General features: G+C 45.7%; 1 protein-coding gene across 1 annotated transcript in view; it reads left to right on the forward strand.

The window, feature by feature from the left end:
* The window catches only part of PKD2 (polycystic kidney disease 2 (autosomal dominant)), a 31420-nt gene that overhangs the window by 2126 nt on the left and 10149 nt on the right, over window positions 1-19145 (forward strand). The window contains exons 2-7 of the mRNA XM_015410815.1: window positions 8572-8682; window positions 10147-10280; window positions 12535-12785; window positions 13140-13364; window positions 16257-16485; window positions 18253-18423. Of these exons, the coding sequence (XP_015266301.1) occupies window positions 8572-8682; window positions 10147-10280; window positions 12535-12785; window positions 13140-13364; window positions 16257-16485; window positions 18253-18423 (1121 nt within the window). The remainder of the gene's footprint in view (window positions 1-8571; window positions 8683-10146; window positions 10281-12534; window positions 12786-13139; window positions 13365-16256; window positions 16486-18252; window positions 18424-19145) is intronic.

A 19145-nucleotide genomic window follows, 5' to 3' on the forward strand; every position in this document is an offset into this window, starting at 1 on the left:
GCCACGCCCCCCCTGCACCTCCCCCTCTGCCGCCCCGTGCAGAGACTTCCTCTCGAGCTGGCCGAGCCAGGAGTGGGGGAGGTACGGAAAAGAGGAGGGGGCTGTGTTGTTTGTTTTTAAACGAAGTTTGCGCATGCGCCATTGGGTGCTTGTGCGCATCCCGTGGAGACTTGGGGGGAAAACCCTTTTAGCGACGGGACATGGGCGGGCGCCGGATGCCACGACCTACCACCGGAAACGCGATCAGGCACCCGCCCTTGCCCCGCGGTTTCTGGAAACTAGTACCTCGGTGGTACTAGTTTTTTACCCCGCATCTTCAGCGGGAAGCCTCGGGTTCGCCACGGGAGCTCTACGCTTCCCAGATGTGGTGCTGTGATCGTGCCCTATCTTCTGTCTCTGTAGCGTGGCTAATGCTCCGTGTGACCACAGCCAAACTTGTTTAAAGCCTTGCTGGTCCAAAATCCGAAAAATGAGACTCATGATTCACACTAGAACCAACCTGACACCAAAGAACTGGTGTGCTTGCTCATCGGCAGTGAGTCCAGGGATGTTGGCAACCTCGTTTTCTTCCTCCTCCCACCTCTTTTTCATTTTGTAACATCCATCCTGATGAATGTCTGGAGAACTCAAAAACGTCTACACCATTTGTGCTATTTTCTTTGGCCCTAATAAAAGTGGATTGTGGTTTGGTTTGGGATGTAAACTGAAATGGCCTGTTTGGGATTGGACATTTTCTAGATGTAGAGAGATCCGCTGTGACACTGTGACTCGTCCCCCCCCCCCTTTTGAAAGCCTGAGTGGTTGAGTAAGGCTTTTTCTCATCTGTCTGCATTGCGGGTGGGTGGATATGGAATAAACTGCTTTCAACATGGCACAGAACAAATTAGATCGTGTCTCAGTTGCCGTTACTGCTACAAGTTATCGTGGCTATCCTTCAGGAATCTGTATCAAGATGGTTATTCTGAACTGGAACAAATGAGCAAATACTGGTTGACCAGGCAACAGAAAGCTTGAAATGTACTCTGCAAATCTTGGCAGGATTTCTTAAAAGCAAAAAAAACACATTATTCTTCCACTTTTTTTTAATGGCTTCCTGTAATAAATGTTTTTATGGATACATGATCTATAGGGTATGTGGTATTGAACTGGAGAAGCATGTAGTTTTAAGGGCCAAACTAAGCTATTTTTATAGGACACTCCCAAATAATAGTTTTACTCATCCTTGGGGTATTAACAATTTTTTAAACTGGCCTGAAAAAGACTATGTTGCTTGTGAGAGACTTAACTGATGTGGAAAGGGAAATCCTTACAGAGAAATGGCTATAATGTTGGCAACAATTATAAAACTTTCTCCTGTGTCACTGCCAGCATAAGCCACTGGGCAGAGCGTCTTCTATCGGTTTGCTTTTTGTTGGATAGGTTAATTTTGATGGAACGTGCTTTTTGAAGTTGCAGCTCTGCACATTCTTATCTGGGAGTAAGTTGTACTGAACTTGGAATTTACTTCTGAATGGACGTGTGTGAGGGGCCAAATGACACGTGACAGTGTTTGAAACAACAAACATGTTATTATGAGAGCCAGTGTGATATAGTACAGAGTTTGAGTCCAGTGGCACCTTTAAGACCAACAAAATTTAATGCTGGGTATAAGCTTCTTCAAATATTTTGAAACAGACTTTCTCAAGCCTTACATACAGGTAGGGAGGGGTAGTTGCCAGGAAGAACTAGTTAGAGTCAAGATGCATAAGTAACTTGGCAATAAGTATAGGTAAGACCTGTGAATAGCAGCAAATTAGCATACAAATAAAAGAGTAATCAAACAGGTGTGATTACTAAGTCTGAGTCCAGTGGCATCTTTAAGACCAATAAAGTTTAATTCTGGGTATAAGAGAGAACCGAGTAACTTAGCACTTGTAGGCACACACTTCTTCAAATACATTAAAACTTAGCACGTGTAGGCACACACTTCTTCAAATACATTAAAATAGACTTCCGCAAGCATTACATATAGGTAGAGAGAGGGTGAGATGTCGGGATTATTTGCCAGGAATGTCTAATTAGAGCTAAGGTGCATAAGTAACTGAGCAATAAGTGTAGTGTAGTGTAGTGTAGTGTAGTGTAGTGTAGTGTAGTGTAGTATAGTATAGTATAGTATAGTATAGTATAGTAATAAGTGTATAGGTTATACTACTATCTAAGAGACCCAGGTTCAAATCCCCACTCACGACATGGAAGCTCACTGGGTGACCTTGGGCCAGTCTCACTCTCTCATCCTAACCTACCTCATAGGGTTGCTGTGATGATAAAATGGAGGAGAGGAGAATGATGTAAGCTATCTGGGTCCAAGGCGGGGTATAAATGAAATAAATAAATCTGAACCCAAAAACAGTTACACAGGGAGCCAATATGGATTCTGGCCTTGGAGAAGAAGATTTAACTCTTCTCCTGACTCCCAAGCCATTTCTGTGATTTAAAATGGCCACCCCAGGATTGGCAGAATATGGGTGTGTGTCTTTTTTCCCAACCAGAGCTCACAGTAGCAAGGGGGTGGTGGCATTTTTGATTAGCTAGCTGAGAACTTTCCACCAGTGGCTGAACATTCTCACCAGCTCAGCATTAACCCTTGGCTGCTTAAATGTGAAAGAAGCTACCGTGCCTGGTGCTGTGTACCTTTCCCCATCCTTAGAAATCTGCCCTCTAGAGGTGTAAGGCCAGGCCATATAGGCAAGCTTTTGACAAATTTTGTATAATAGAATTTTCCTGGTTTGAAATATGTGTCTAGATTAGATAGCTATGCAGCAGTTAAGGAAACATTTTTGTGTTATTGCATTTTTAGGTTGTATGTGTTTTTAAATTGGTAACCTGCTTTGAGTTGAACTTTACAGAAAAACAGTGGGATAAAAACCTTTAAATAAAACAATTCAAAAATGGCATGAAAAGTTAAGCCCAACCCCCCCCCCCCCGACTGGTTTCTGGCGGCCGGGCGCATGATGATGACGTCAGACGCTAGCACAGCGGAGCCAGAAGGACGTTGCTGTGCCCAGAAGAAGACGCGAATCGTGTGCCTTAAAGAAAGAACTACTACCGCCGAATCATGGAGCCCACCGGGAACGAACAGAGTGCCGAGCCAAAAAACGAAGTACCGAGTGCCGGGCCAAGAAAGGAACATCTCAACCATCACAAGGGTGCTGATAGGTAACCCTATCCCTACAAAACTTGTGGCCCTAGTTAGGAATTAATTGTGTGACTAGCACCGCCTGTAAGCCGCTCTGAGACCCCCTGAGAAAGGGGGTTCGAGCGGGATATAAAGTCTAAGGTTAAATAAAATAAAATCAGGAATGGCCAACTGCCTGTGAGGTGAAGCAAAGCTGCTGGCCCAGCCTCCCTATGGCTTCAAACATGCTCCCCCCTCCTACACCTAACAGGCAGTTGGCTGTCAGGTGCAGCAGCAGTTGCAGGGTGCTTAAAGCCATGAGGAAGTTACCATCCCAGCAGTAACACCTTAGTGATCCTGCCAGCCCTGCCTCCACAGTAGCTTGTAATACTCCTCCCCCTCCCACACTGGACAGGCAGCTGCCTGTCAGGTGTAGGAGAGGAGATGGGATGCTTACAGCCACCAGGAAGGTTTGCTCAGCAGGATTGCCTTAGCCCTGCTGCTGGCCCAGTCTCCCTGATGCCTTTAAACATCAGGACCAGGGTACTTTAATCCATCAGGGACGCCACCCCAGCAGGATCACCTTAGCAATGATGCTGGCCCAGCCTCCCTGATGGCTTCCAACACACTCCCCCCACCTCCTACACCTAACAGGCAGTTGTCTGTCAGGTGCAGCAGCGGTTGCAGGGTGCTTAAAGACATGAGGGAGCCAACCCCAGCAGTCTACAGAGAGGTCCTTCAGTAGAGAGAAAAAGTACATATGCCTCACTTCATATTTTACACTACAATCTTCTCTATTAGAATTCCTACAACAAATGTTACACTTCAAACTTTATATCATCAGTATTATAACTGGATTTACGGATGTTAAATACCGTAGCGAAGAGTCTGCAGCTAAGAGTCTGCTGCAAGAATTGTGTCTCAGAGTCTAATAGTGCCATCCTAAGCAGAACTACACCCTTCTAACTACTTTGGTTTTAATGGACTTAAAGTCTGAAACTCTGCTTAGGGTGGCATTGTAAATGTAGATTCCCTGTGGTTCAGAGAGGTTGATTTTTTTTTTTTACAGTGTAGCTAGATGGAATTTTGTGTTCTAAAAGGGTAGCTTCTTGTGTTCAAATCAGGCTCTCCCCCCCCTTTCCCTTTTTTGCCTGTATGGTTTGGTCCACCTAGGAAAGGGAATCATACAGCTATTTTTAGCAGCATGCCTTTGCCTTTGCCTAATGTCAAACTGATTTTCTGTTTGCTTCCGTAGCTAGGAAACATACAGAACTGCTGCAGTAGAATTTTTTGTATTTAAAAAGTGCCTCTTGGTGGAAAAATATTATTATTTGCCAGTGCACGAACTGGCTGGCTCTCTGTACCCAGAAGATCAACACATGGGGTTTGAGGGCAGGTGCCAGCCCACTTCACCATCCACGCATTAACTAGTTTGAAAAATGCTTTTGCTTCTCGTTCAATGTTTGATTTGGCAGCAAATAGTGATACATTCCTTCTTTGTGTGGTCCACTTTGATCTATCTCAGCTTTCCTCTAGTGCTACTACACTGGGCTTGAGAATAGTTTAAAACTGGCCAAAATGTTATATGAGTTTGAAAAACGTATGGAAGATCTAGATGACAGGTATATTTAGATAGGGGCTCGAGACACTTGTTCGTATATTTAAGAGGTAGTTGTATACTAAGCTTGCTTAAGCTGAAAATTGAGGCGGAGCTGGATCGCCTCGTGGCCCAGGGGGTGCTGGAACCCGTCATCCATGCTAGGTGGGAGACGCCTATAGTCACCCCGGTGAGGCCAAGCAGGGAGCTAAGAATCTATGCAGACTATAAGTGTACCCTCAACAAGGCGCTTCAGGCCCACACTTACCCGGTGCCGGTGGTCAGCCAGGTCCTAGCCTCACTGGCGGGGGCGCGAGTTTTTGGTAAATTGGACTTGGCCCAGGCATACCAGCAGCTGCCGGTGGACACCGCCACTGCCAAGCCACAAACGATTGTCACCCACAAGGGGGCGTTCAGGGTAAAGAGGCTCCAGTTTGGGGTGAGTGTGGCGCCGTGGATTTTTCAAAGTTTTATGGATTGTCTCCTTAAAGGAATCGCAGGAGTTCAGCCGTTTCTAGACAACGTGCTGATCGCGGCACCGGACTCTGAGACGTTTGCTGACCGGCTCTGAACGGTGCTTCAGCGCTTTGACTTTGCGGGACTCAAAGTCAAGCAGGAAAAGTGCCTCCTGGGGGTGCCGCGGGTGGAATTTTTGGGGTTTGCAGTGGGCACCCAGGGAATTTACCCCACAGACAACAAAATTCGGGCCATCGTACAGGCGCCCCCCCTCGTCCAAAATGGAGCTCCAAGCCTTCCTGGGGCTTTTAAATTTCTACCATTCCTTTCTGCCCCACAAGGCTGCCGTAGCGGAGCCGCTTCACCGCCTGCTGGACAAGCACGCCCCCTGGGACTGGGGTGACACGCACAACGACGCTTTCCAGGCGGTTAAAGAACTGTTAACGTCTAATGCAGTCCTTGCCCATTTTGAGGAGACCTTGCAGGTAGTGCTGACGTGTGATGCTTCTCCCTATGGGGTAGGGGTGGTCCTAGGGCATGGGCTGGTGGATGGCTGCGAGGTCCCGGTAGCATACTACTCCCAGACCTTGTCAGCAACAGAGCGAAATTACGCTCAGATCAATAAGGAGGCGCTAGCGATTGTGGCAGGGGTTAAGAAATTCCACTTGTATGGTAGGCCCTTCACTATAGTTAAGAACCATTTCACCCGGCAACAAACGGTCAGGCCGAACGTATGGTGAGGACCACCAAAGAGGCGCTCCGCCGGATGGACACGGGATGGACTACAAACGGGCCGCTTTTCTGTTCGGTCAGCGCACAACTCCCCACACCACTACCGGATGCAGTCCGGCCAAACTCCTCCTAGGTAGGCGCCTGACAACAAGGTTCGATCGTCTCCACCCCAACCGAGCCCCCAAACACGATCCAAGCCCCACGGAGCAGGAGGCTTCACGGGGGTTTTTCCCAGAAGATCCGGTGTACGCCCAGAACTATGCTTGGGGCCCCACCTGGATGCCAGCAAGGGTCATTAGGGTAACAGGCCCCCTGTCTTATGAAGTCCTGAGCGAATACGGACAGATCTTGAAGCGGCATATCGACCAGCTGCGCCGCAGGGTCCTTCCGGCAGATCCTGATGACGGCGATTTTGAGGACCCTGTAAACCCAGAAGCCGAGGTGCCCTGCCAGACAAGGGCCTCACAGGGTCCGGCTGGAGATGCCTCACGGGCACTTCACTCTAAGGAACAATAGACCAAACAGATCCTAGCCCGCACCTATCAGAGGGCTAGGATCCAAGGTAGGACCTATGAAACTCTTGGCCACTGTAAATATCCTCTCACTGGTGAAGGGTGTGTGCTTGGGTGTGGTTTGACTCCTAAATATAAGCCAGCCTGCGAGCTGGCATTCTCTCTCTTGTTCTACATCTCTAAATAAAGTATGAGCTGAAATCACTTCGCTATGCATCAGGCTCAGTACTTTTCAGTAGTGATTTCCAAATCATGTGTTAATCAGTTACAAGTAATACAGTAGTTTTATGTAACCCTGTGCTTCCTGTTTCGTATTTCATTTCTGTTATACATTGCATCCTGAGTTGGCCATTGTCCAGCAGAGGAGACTGGGCTAAACATGTTCTGACTTTGCTGTGTTTAAAAAATTTTAAACCTTTTTTGGGGGGAAGGTTAAGCCCCCTCTTAATTTGTCTTTTTTTTGCAAAGGGGGGCGGCTTGCAGAAGCATCTGTGTGGCTCCATTTGGCAGATTTTTTTTTAAAATCCACACAGTGGGACCAAGCTGATAATTAGATATAAGGGGAACCTGTGAGGACTTTGGAGGGAGGGGAGATCCTGTTCCCAGCTGGCATCTGCTTCCTCCCCTCTTGCTCTTCCTAATCACTTGGATTTCCCCTTTTCAGCCTTCCCACTCACCTGGTTTCTTTCTCCCTTCAGAACACTCCAGAACACTCCCCCCCCACACACACACACTGCCCTTTTCAGCTTGCTTGATCACTATTTCCTCTGCTCCAGGGGTCGTTTCGTAGAAAAAGAGCTAGGGGAACTCATTAGCATAACTCATTAGCATATGCCACACACCCTGACATCACCGGAAGTGTGTCATAAGGCCACACCCCCTGACATCACCGGAAGTGTGTCATAAGGCCACACCCCCTGACATCACCGGAAGTGTGTCATAAGGCCACACCCCCATGAGTCCACGCGCCCCGCCCCCAATGGTCCCGGCCGCACACCCCATGAGGGGCCCGGCAATAGACCTGCAAGGCCGGTGGGAGTGCAAGGAAGCCCTGCGAAGGCCCTCCCTGGCCCCAGGCAGGCCGGGGTGGGGAGAGGCAGGGAGGAAGCAACTTACCCTCCCTCTTCTCCTGCCTCCTCCTGGCTGAACGAGGGCCAGAAGCGGGGGGCGGGGCTTCGTCATGTGCCCCGCCCCCGTACCTCACCCGGGGGAACTGTGATCCCCCGCGATCCCCCCCGAAATGACCTCTGCCCTGCTCTCTCCATTGCTTAGTTTCTTCCCAACCTGTCCAATCAGCAAGTTTGTCCCCCCCACCTTTCAGACAACTCTCCCCCCCTCACAGGTTTCCAGCTCCAGGGTGAGATATAATTGGAGATTTTGGGAGTGGAGTCTGGGGAGGAGAAGGACTTCAGTGGGGTATAGTGCCATGGAGTCCACCTCCTGTAGCAGCCCTTTTCTCCAGGTGAATTGATTTCTGTTGCCTGGAGATCATTTGTAATAGCGGGAGATCTTCAGGACCCGCATGGAGGCTGGCAACCCTACCCCCACTTTTGTGCACTTTTTAGACTTTTCTGCAGACTTGGGGTTATCCAAGCAGCTACATACAGTAGCACTGGGTGTCCCTCCCTTTCCATATTTTTTGATCTTCATGGGAAGGCCATCCATTATTTTTAGAAATATAGCGGATAATGTAAATCTAATGACTAACGATGTAGGAGAAATTAATGCTGCAGCTTATATGTCGAATTGAAACCATGCAGCCCAAATTACAAAATGCTGATCAGCACTACATTGTATACTGTTAATGAAGATTCAAAATACATTGGTGGTGGAAAGTACTCTCAAGTCTCAGATGACTTATGGTGACCCTGGAGGATTTTCAAGGCAAGAGAGTTTAGAGGTAGTTTGCCGTTGTCTGTCTGTTGGTTGTTCTCCATTATGTAATGGATTTGCAGTGAACCTTCATTAATGTATACAGTGTAGTGCTCATTAGCATTTTGTGATTTGTGCTATCAAACACTGTGTTCGTCTTGTTGTTTGAATTAAAACCATGTACAAGCTTGGCCAGGCTACACAGGCAAACAAGGTCAATATATGGCATTTCATGCTTCTTTTCAAAGGTCTGTGGGGTACAAGACTAACGGAAGAAAACACAAGCAGAGAGAAATACCTGAAAAGTGTTTTACGAGAATTAATCACTTATTTGATTTTTCTTCTGGTCCTCTGCATCTGTAAGTACTCTTTTTGCTAATATTTCAGTCTGCCAATTAGTAGCTGTGATATGGTTCTGGAGTGGGGTTTAAAGAATTCTTCCCTTTTCATGGCTGCTGTTGTAGTTTCTAAGTCTGTGATGCCATTATTCATTTTAAAAAGTTAATCAAATGTAATGGTCACATAGCTCCTCTGATGGAGAGGGGATATTGTTCAGTGGAAGAGCATCTGCTTAGCATGCCTAACGTTCCGGATTCAAGCCCTGGCCTCTCCAGTTGAAGTTTCTTAGGTAGCAGATGCTGGGAACAAGTTTCCTCTGTCTGAGATCCTGAAAAGCAGCTGCCTGACAGTGTAGGAAGTGAAGAGCTATGTAATCCGATTCATATGTTCACTGTGTTCTATGTTCATATGTCAATTTTTGATAGTGCTGAAAGGCAATGGCACCCTTGCAAACCTACGTTGATACTCTATGGCCCCGGTCACACCAAGGGGGAAAGGCGCGGCTGAAGTGCGGCTTTTTAGAGCAGCAACAAAAGAGAAGCGCAGCTGCGGGATCACACAGATCCCCCGAGCCATCACGCAGTTACTCCCCGGCATGATCAGATGGGGGGGGAAGCCACGGACAGGAGAGGAGGTGAGCCCGTTGCACATGCGCAGTTCGACAGGACCTCGGATGCCATGGGGAGACGGGCGCATCGGCAGTCAGACGCCCGCCTGTGCTGCGCGTCAGCCAGTAGGTAGTGCTGTTTTGGTGCTACCTTTTTGATGCGCGGTTTCGCCCAGAAGGGACGGATCGGGGACAGGTGTGCTCCACTTCCCAAATGCTGCGGTATGATCGCGCCCGCTTGATGCGCCCCCGACCCGTCCCTCTCGCGTGGCAAATCCTCCCGGGGCCTATGAGTCTCTTTTATGGTTTAATTCAAGGAGAGCCTTAAAGTCTGATTAAAGAATCAATTGCAGGTGGTAATGCAGGTTTGCAAAACTAATTCTAGTGCAAGGAAAGGTTTCCGTTAGATGAGATGGAGAGAGGTCGATGATCAGATCTCTCTTGTTTTTTTTAAAAAAAGCAAATATTTATTTACAAAATGTATATCCCAACTTTCTGCCCAATCAGGGCCACCAAGGTAGTGAATAATTAAAACAAAGCATTATAGACATATGTGATACAACCAAAACTAAAATATTTGGTTTATATACATACGGTATACCTTAACTAGTGATGGGGTAGGTTGTGAAACATGGGAGGTCTGAAATAGGGTTGCTTTGGACCACCCACCCTTCCGTCTCAAATGAAATTCTTCCTTTGGAGTCCTGACTGATCCAAGGAACATTTAATTCCCATGATTGTTTTCAGTGTCTGACATGAGCTCTTGGCTTCTGTGTTGTGCTACTGGTGACATGTTTTTCATAATGGCTGCATATCTATGAGTTAGTGGCATTTTTGTTTTAAACAAGCTAAATGTCTTCCAAAATAATTCTTGCAGTGTCCTATGGAATGGTGAGTTCTAATTCGTACTACTACACAAGGGTGATGTCGCAGCTCTTTCTAGAAACACCAGTATCAAAAATGGAGAAGACAGACTTCAAAACTTTGTCCACAGTGGAAGACTTCTGGAAGGTATAAATCAGAATTGGATCCTTGGACAGTAGTATTCTCTGTCAATATATTCCCCGTCAATATATTCAGTGTGTGGGTATAAATTATTTTAAGGCTATAACCCTGAAAAGATTTGTGCACAAGTTGGCATGGCTTTCTGTAGGCCTTAATTCTGCCTTCCAATACTAGCCCATTTGCCTAAATGTACTTACTCTTTTGTGGCATGTTAATGACCTAGTGAGAAAAATACCTGGAAACAGTTCTTTGGGTGAGCAATTTTCCCGGGGTAGGGTTGCCAAATTTAGATCGTCCGGGAGCGGGGGGCTCCCGGACGATCCCGGGCACGTGCGCGTGCACGTCACCCAGAAGTGACGTCGTACGCTGGGGGCGGGGCCACGCGATTTGAGGGGAAAACAAAGAGTTTTCCCCTCAAATGGCTGCCATTTGAGGGGAAAACTCTTTGTTTTCCCCTCAAATCGCGTGGCCCCGCCCCCAGCGTACGACGTCACTTCTGGGTGACGTGCACGCGCACGTGCCCGGGATCGTCCGGGAGCCCCCCGCTCCCGGACGATCTAAATTTGGCAACCCTACCCCGGGAAAATTGCTCACCCAAAGAACTGTTTCCAGGTATTTTTCTCACTAGGTCATTAACATGCCACAAAAGAGTAAGTACATTTAGGCAAATGGGCTAGTATTGGAAGGCAGAATTAAGGCCTACAGAATGTAGGCCTTAATTCTGCCTTCCAGTACTAGCCCATTTGCCTAAACGTACTTTTTTGTGGCATATTAATGACCTAGTGAGAAAAATAACTGTCTCTCTCCTGGTCACCTGGAAACAATTCTTTGGGTGAGCAATTTTCCCAGGGTACGGATAGCTGCGTACAGATTTTTCTTCATCCTAGATGGCTGCTTCGCGGCATTATCCTTCCTTTTGTATGTTCTGTTTGGTCCTGCCTTTGCCCCTGGGTTTTGTTTGTTTTGCCTATTGGTCCATTCAGGTCAGCATTGGCAATAGCTCTCTAAGGTTTTAGGCTCAGGAAAGGTTTTTCCAGTACTAATGTTCTTTAACTGGAGTTTCCCAGGCCTGAACCCCAGCCTTTCTGCTTGCCAAGCGTGTGCTCCATCAATGAGACACAGACCTTCCCCAGACAAGATACATGACCCTCTGAAGACCCAGGCAGCTCATTTGAAAGTCCTGCTAATCACTTGCCTCCCCCAGCACAGCAAGAGCAAACATCCTTCTGTTCCATAAGTAAGGGCTCAAGTCGGGCCCCCAAGCCAGTGAATGACAACACAAAGACAGCATAAACAGTTAGATATGTTTTGTTGTCTAAGGTAGTGTAATGTTATTGAATTCTGTGCCCTGCCCTGGATGGCCCAGGCTAGCCCGATCTCATAAGATCTCGGAAGCTAAGCAGGTTTGTCCCTGATGAATACTTGCATGGAGACCACCAAGAAAGTCCAGGGTCTTGATTCAGAGGCAGGCAATGGCAAACCACCTCTGAATGTCTCTTGCCTTGAAAACCCTACAGCAGGGGTGGCCAGACTTGCTTAACATAAGAGCCACATAGAATAAACATCAGATGTTTGAGAGCCACAAGACATGAGCAAATGTTACACGTTTTTACTGGGAAATATGCAGTTTTGCTTTTTATTAACATTAAATGAGACTGCCAAAAATAATAACAAAAGGGGTAAAAGCAGATATAGATAATGATATTTATTTGTCCAATGATATTTGTTTGCTAATGATATTTAGCTTCCCCGGCTGCCCTGCTGGGAGCCGCGCAATGTGTGTGAAAGAGCCGCATGCGGCTCCCGAGCCACAGTTTAGCCACCCCTGCCCTACAGGGTCGCCATAAGTCATCTGCAGTTTGACCACACTTTCTACCACCTCATTGAATCTTGTGTTGTAAACATACCATGAGAAAGATTCAGATGGGTAACTTTGCTGGTCTTAAAGTAGCCACTGGACTCAAACTTCGTTATACCATCAGGAAGGCAACCCTGAATGACCCTTCCAAAAATGTTATGTACAAAAAAAAGTTTTTATTTGATATAATTGTAACATATGTGAATGTAACATGATCCCTTCTTCCTTATGGCACCCCTGGAAAAAAATCTAGTCTTGCATTGGAGTAAATAATCATATAATTCCTACATGATTTGCATGTAGGAAGTTTCGACATCAGTTGTATGTAGAGTGTAATAAAATTCTGGTTTTGTTTGTTTTTAAATTAACATCAGATTACTTTAAAACTGTTTTCTGTCTTAGTTCACTGAGGGCCCTTTGCTAGATGGTCTTTACTGGGAGATGTGGTACAACAATAAGACAGTGGCAGAGAATAGGAGTTTCATCTACTACGAGAACCTGCTTCTGGGAGTGCCTCGCATCAGACAGCTGAAAGTGAGGAATGGCTCATGTTCAATACCTGAAGATTTAAAGGATGAAATTAAAGAGTGCTACAGTTTGTACTCTGTGGGTAATGAGGACACTGCTTCATTTGGCCTCCGAAATGGAACTGCGTAGGTATCTCTCCAGCATACGCGTAGCCAGTAGCAACTTCCCATTGTTCTGAAGATTATTTACTCTTCTTCCCAATGATTTCTAGCATGAAAATTACAGTCCGTGCGCTAGTCTCCACATAAAAGCATTCCGTTTCATTTAACATACTAACCCACTTCTTTAAAAATTCTGCACACATATAAACAGCCTGTATGACCCTGAAGATAATCTTGCTCGAGTTACGCAGATGTGTGCATGTTTCTTCCTAACGGCTTTTCAGAACTGTTTACTTAAAGAGTTACCAAGCTTTCCTACATATATATAGCAGCTGGATTCACAAGTGGTGGCGCTGATGTGCTTCTTTGTATTTTCAGCTGGACTTACACCAGTGAAAAAAATATGAATGGGAGCAGCCACTGGGGACTGATTGCAATGTATAGTGGAGGTGGATATTACCAGGATCTGTCCAGAAGCAGAGAGGAGACGTCTGCATTGCTTGGTGTCCTTAAAAACAACATGTGGCTCGATAGGGGAACAAGAGCAACATTTATCGATTTTTCAGTGTACAATGCAAATATCAATCTCTTCTGTATTGTAAGGTAGGTTCCAGATTTCTTCACTCTGAATACTGTGTTGATGTACCTCTGTGTTAATGTAAAAGTATTACAGCTTAATCCTGTGAAGACTGAGTTGGCAATGAGTCTCACTGAACTCAGTGGGTCTTACGCTCAAAAGAAGTGCAGAGACATGGACCGATTCCCCACAAGCAGCTGTGTCGCCCTCGCTCTTCTGTTTCCCCCACTTGCATTGGTCAATTTCACACTATTTGCTGCGTGGCCGCATTCTGACCCACAGCTCCCTCCGATTTCCCCTGCATTTTCTTGATCCTTGTTTTTTGAGATCGAGAAGACACGGGGGAAATGGGGGGGAGCTGTGGGTCAAAATGCAGCCACACAGCAAATAGTGTGAAATTGACCAATGCAAGTGGGGGAAACAGAAGAGCGAGGGCGGCACAGCTGCTTGTGGGGAATCCGTCAGGTAATCTTATGGTGCAGTCCTAAGACAAGTTACACTGTCCTAAATTCACCAGAGTCAATGGGCTTAGAAGGGTGTAACTCTGTACAGGATTGTGCTGTTAATGTTGCAAAGGCAGCATGTTGTTGCAGCTAGTGTGTTGGAATAGGAATGGGGAGACTTGGCTAAAGATGTAACATTTCAAGAAATTTTGATGGCAGAGAGAAAAACAGGGTTTTTTGTTTGTTTGTTTCCATCTTGTTGTTTGGGGGGAGTGGAAATTTGGGAAAAAATTGAAATATATGCAATACTTACTTTCCTATCAAACCTAAGCCTATTTTATTGATTTAACAACATAAAATGCATCATTTATAATTCAGTTAATATATAAATTTTACTGTTTGGCATACTTATGGAATGCCTTCATTTTCTAAAAGAAAAACTGCAAATATACCAAACACTTGAGAAAGAGATTCAAAGTGCTGCATTCTGTGCTACCATAGCACATTGGTCTTGTTCTTTTACCATCTGAGAGGGAGGGAAAGATAAAAGCAGAAGGTATAAAGCAAATTCTGTAGTAAACAAAGGAAAGTGTTGTCTGGGCAGAAACTTTTCATACCATCCCAGTAAGGTAGGTCTGCCAGGCTATTTGTATATTAAATTAAACTTTATAACTTTTTTTATATATATACAATATATTTTATTGGATATATCAATAAATGAACAGTTGGTGGAAATTTGAACAAAACGTGTAGCTGTCATGAACAGGTGTACAAACATAATTTGAACATTAGACAAGTATTGTTTAGAGAATAACTCCTTGTGCTAAGCAAGTTGTTCTGGAGGCACTTGCTTTGGAGGGAGGGTACTACTCAGTCCCCCAAAGCCAATCTGCTCACAACTTGGAGGACAAGTAGAGGGGCATCCTGGGGAGGTCCGCTGCAAGATGCTCTGTCACTTTCGGGGGGATTTAAACATCCCCCCGAATTTTTTTTCAACTTTTTTTATTTTTGTGCACACGTGGGGACTGGCCCATGTGTGCACAAACCTTCCCCGGCCCCCCAGCTGCCCCCGGAGCGCTGATTTAGCGATCCGCACTGCGGGGGCAACTTTGCTATTAGATATATAGATTGTTTAGAGAATAACTCGTTGTGCTAAGCAAGTTGTTTGTCACATATAAAGGAGATACATAGTTTAGAATTCCAAGTAAAACATATATCCTTACGTTGTTATGGAGATATTTGAGCAATAACTTTAACTGAGTGTCTATACTTAGGATAATAAGATACTTTTTACCACAATTGTAAAGCGTCAATTTCTTTGGGAGTGTCTTCAACTTGATTTAGATATTCTAAGAGAGGGAACCAGACTGCTATAAATAAGGAAGGAGCAGGGATCTTATAAACTTTATAACTTTGAGAGCACAACTCTTCAGGACGTTCTTAGAGTTTTTCATGCTGTACATTTTGAATGAGTGAAATGCTTCTTAAGATAAGGTTTTCTTCCTTTATAAGAGAAAATATTTCATAGGATATTTTTTTCAGTACACCCTAAAATTTCCAAACTTCCATTGGAAAAGTCGAAAAAGTCTTCAGGCTTATACACTGGAGTATGAGAAACCTTGCCTCAAGAAGCATTTCTCTCATTCTAAAAGAGAAAATATTTCATAATTTTTTTCATTGCTCCCCCAAATTTCTCAATGTTTTCATCAACAATTGGAAAAAAGTCCTGGGGGGGGGATGGGGGAACCCTTTGTTTTTTCTGATTTTTTCCCCAGTTTTGTTTCAGGCCTTCACAAGTCTAGACTTGAATTCAAATCCCCACTCACTCAAAAAACTTAACTGGGTGACAGCTGCTCTCTTTCAAGATACTCAGTGAGGGGTACTAACTTGAACTCTTGGAAAGAAGGGCGGGTTAAAACCATAACAGATGTTGTTGACTTATTATCTGTAGCACAAATGATCATTGTGAGCACTGAATGTTAATAAGGTGTGATGAAATGAAATCACATGTTTAAAGAAAACAAAAAATTATTTGATTCTGAAATGTGAGGACTGTTGATACCATGTGGGGGATGGGCCTTAGTACTTGCAGCTTTGTTTACTGTCAAGTTGAGGAACACTTTCTTAATGATGAGGGCTGGAAAGACATGGATCCAACTTCCTACCCTGGTATGAAGCTAACTGAATGACCTTAGGCAAGTTGCTAACCTACCTCACAGGGTTATTATGAGGATAAAAGCTCTGCATATATAACATGAATTCCAAAAAAGTCCATTGGACAGTCATATAAAACCTAAGAGTCTAGGACATGCTTGCTTTCCTAAAACAGGCCTTTGGGAGTTTTAAAGTAATTACTACCATAGGAAATGTCATGACTTCTGTAGCTGTTCCAACTGATAACATTTGAATGGTCTTACAGCACATTTTCAAATCCTGCCGTTTAACATTATGCATTCATTTATTTTTGAAATGCAGGTTATTGGTAGAGTTCCCACCAACAGGAGGCCTGCTTACCTCTTGGCAATTCCAGCCAGTGAAGTTAATTCATTATATTTCCACTTTTGATTTCTTCCTGGCTGCCTGCGAAATTGTATTTTGTCTCTTTATCCTTTATTACGTGGTGGAAGAAATCCTGGAAATTCACATTCACAGACTGTATTATTTTAGGAGTCTCTGGAACTGTCTTGATGTTCTCATCATTGTGGTGAGTGAAATATAATGGCTATTAGCTCTTCATGGCTGCCTTTTGAGGAATTTCTTTGAACTTAGAGCTTTGCAAAGACAGACATGTCAGTTCCATAATAATAGTTCTAATAAGCACATTGGGGTTGCCAGCCCCCTGGTGGAAGCAGGGAAACCCCTGCTTTGGCAGGCTCTTGCCCGCAGCTGGCCAGCTGGCTGGTGGGGGGAAATCCTGCCCCCAGCCGACCTTTTGGGACCTACTTCCAGTTTTGGGCCTACTTCCAGTTGGGGGTGATGTTCTGGTTTTTGGGCAAAACTGTATGGTTTGAAGCCGAATTTCTCATAGAGTTTTGCCCCAAAACCAGAGTGTCACCCCTGAACAGAAGTACACTCGCAACCAGAAGTAGGCCCGAAAATGCTGGAAGAATGTTGGGATACCCCCGCTGGCCAGGTAGGTCGACCTGGCAACCCTAGGGCACGTCCATGAGGTTCATTTGTGCTGGCTGAATGGCTCAGTGGGCACCATTTTCCCCCCTGTTAGATGAGTACAAAATGTTCTCTGCAATGGAATAATATTTAAGATTACATAATGTAAGGAATTGAGTTTAAATCATCTCTTTAAAGCAGGGATCCCCAATGTGGTACCTGTGGGCACCATGGTGCCCACAGACACATTCTCTGCCATTCGCCAAGTATTTTTAGAAAGCGGGAGGAATCGTGGGGCTTTTGCCCAGCAAGGCTTCTGATTGGTCTTTGTAGATTTGATTGGCAGTGTAGACTTTTAAAAATGTTGTTTTGAGAGTAGCTGCCACCTCAGCACTGCATGACTGAAGGTAAACTGCAGCAGCCATTTTGTTCCTGGCTCCACATCCTGTAGCAGCCATTTTGTGGTGTACATTTTATGGCTGCACCACCACTCTGCACTAGAATTTCAAAGATGCCCTCAGGCTCAAAAGACAGAAGAAGTAATTGCATATGGTTTATGGAGAAGGGGCAAGAATTCCTGCATGAGATAAAAAGTTCTTAAGATACTTTTAAGAATTCTGTCCTATGCATATGCTGTCTTGATACAAAATTAAGGCCCCGGTCACACGAGAGGCTTTGATCCGCAAGAGGGATGGATCGGGGACGCATCAAGCGGATCACACCGCAACATCTGGGAAGCGGCGTGCATCCGTCCCCAATCCGTCTCTTCCGGCCGAAAATGCAGATCAGAAAAAACCCTACGAAACACTAGTACTTACCGAAAAATCCGCTGCAGGGGCGGACGTGTGATCGCCGGTGCACCCGTCTCTCCCGCAGCACGTGAGGTCCTGCCGAACTGCGCATGCATACGCATGCGCAGCGGGCTCGCCTCGCTCTGTGGTCCGTGGCTCCCCCCCCGGCGGGGGATCGTAGGTCTCCACAGAATCCTTGCCGCGGGGACAGCAAGACGCGTTGCACCCGCCATCACCAGGAGCTAACGCTACGCGTCGCTCTGGCAACGGGGCTCCAAACAGCCCCATTGCCAGACCAACGCATAGTGTCATGTCCTGGCGACGGTGGTGCAACGAGTCTCGCCGTCCCTGCAGCAAGGATTCTGCAAAGACATGCGGATCCCCCGCCGCGATTTGGCAAGATTTGGCAGGCCTAGTTTTTAGAAGTACAACATCCTTGTATAGGAAAGTAGAAAATTGATTAAGATGTAGGTTCCATAATATTTGTTTATCAGTCTTGGCTCATCTGTGACTGTAACAAATAGACTGAGATTGATTTATCTTTTTTTTTTTGGGGGGGGTGGTCCTTTCAGCTTTCAGTGGCCTCAATAGGAGTTAACATTTATCGAACATCCACTGTGGACAAGTCACTGAAGACACTGCTGGAGAATCAGAATCACTTCCCAAACTTTGAGCCCTTAGTGTACTGGCAAACACAGTCCGGCAATATTGCAGCTGTCACCATGTTTTTCGTCTGGATTAAGGTAATTTGAAAATAATTGTGATATAGCTACTGAGGGCACTTAAGAGTCTATTTTCAGTTTTTAGTTACCTTTTTAAAAGTTCATATCAGTGACATTGACAAAGCAGCTTAGGTTGGATGTTCCTTGTAGTATGTTCCTTGTAGTCCCTTTTTGCCTGTCTGATCACCAACTTGCATTTTATTAATCTTTCTTACCTTTTACTGCTTCCATTACTTTGTTCATTAACTATGCAGGCTTTTTTTTATACCTGTTTGTACCTTTCCTAACCTGTAGTATACATTTTATCTGAGCTAGGAGAGCAGTTTTAAATAGACTCAAAGCTTCCTGAAGGGATTTGACACTCCTTACTTTTCGTTTCAGTTTCTCCTTCACAAGCCCCCTCTGTAATGCTTCTTCTGTAAACAGTGCTTGGCTACCCTGCTGCATCCTTCTTACTCTCTGGCTATGATTGCCTCTTCACCTCCCTCCTATCTACTCAAAGTGCCATTCTGAGTAGAGACACACCCAGAGGTCATTTCGGGGGGGATCGCGGGGGATCGCAGTTCCCCCGGGTGAGGTACGGGGGGTGGGGCACATGATGAAGCCCCGCCCCCTGCTTCCGGCCGCCCCGCTTCCGGCCCTCATTCAGCCAGGAGGAGGCAGGAGAAGAGGGAGGGTAAGTTGCTTCCTCCCTGCCTCTCCCCACCCCTGCCTGCCTGGGGCCAGGGAGGGCTTTCGCGGGG

Source organism: Gekko japonicus, unplaced genomic scaffold (assembly GCF_001447785.1).
Source record: "Gekko japonicus isolate JY-2015 unplaced genomic scaffold, Gekko_japonicus_V1.1 scaffold42, whole genome shotgun sequence".
Classification (NCBI taxonomy): domain Eukaryota; kingdom Metazoa; phylum Chordata; class Lepidosauria; order Squamata; family Gekkonidae; genus Gekko; species Gekko japonicus.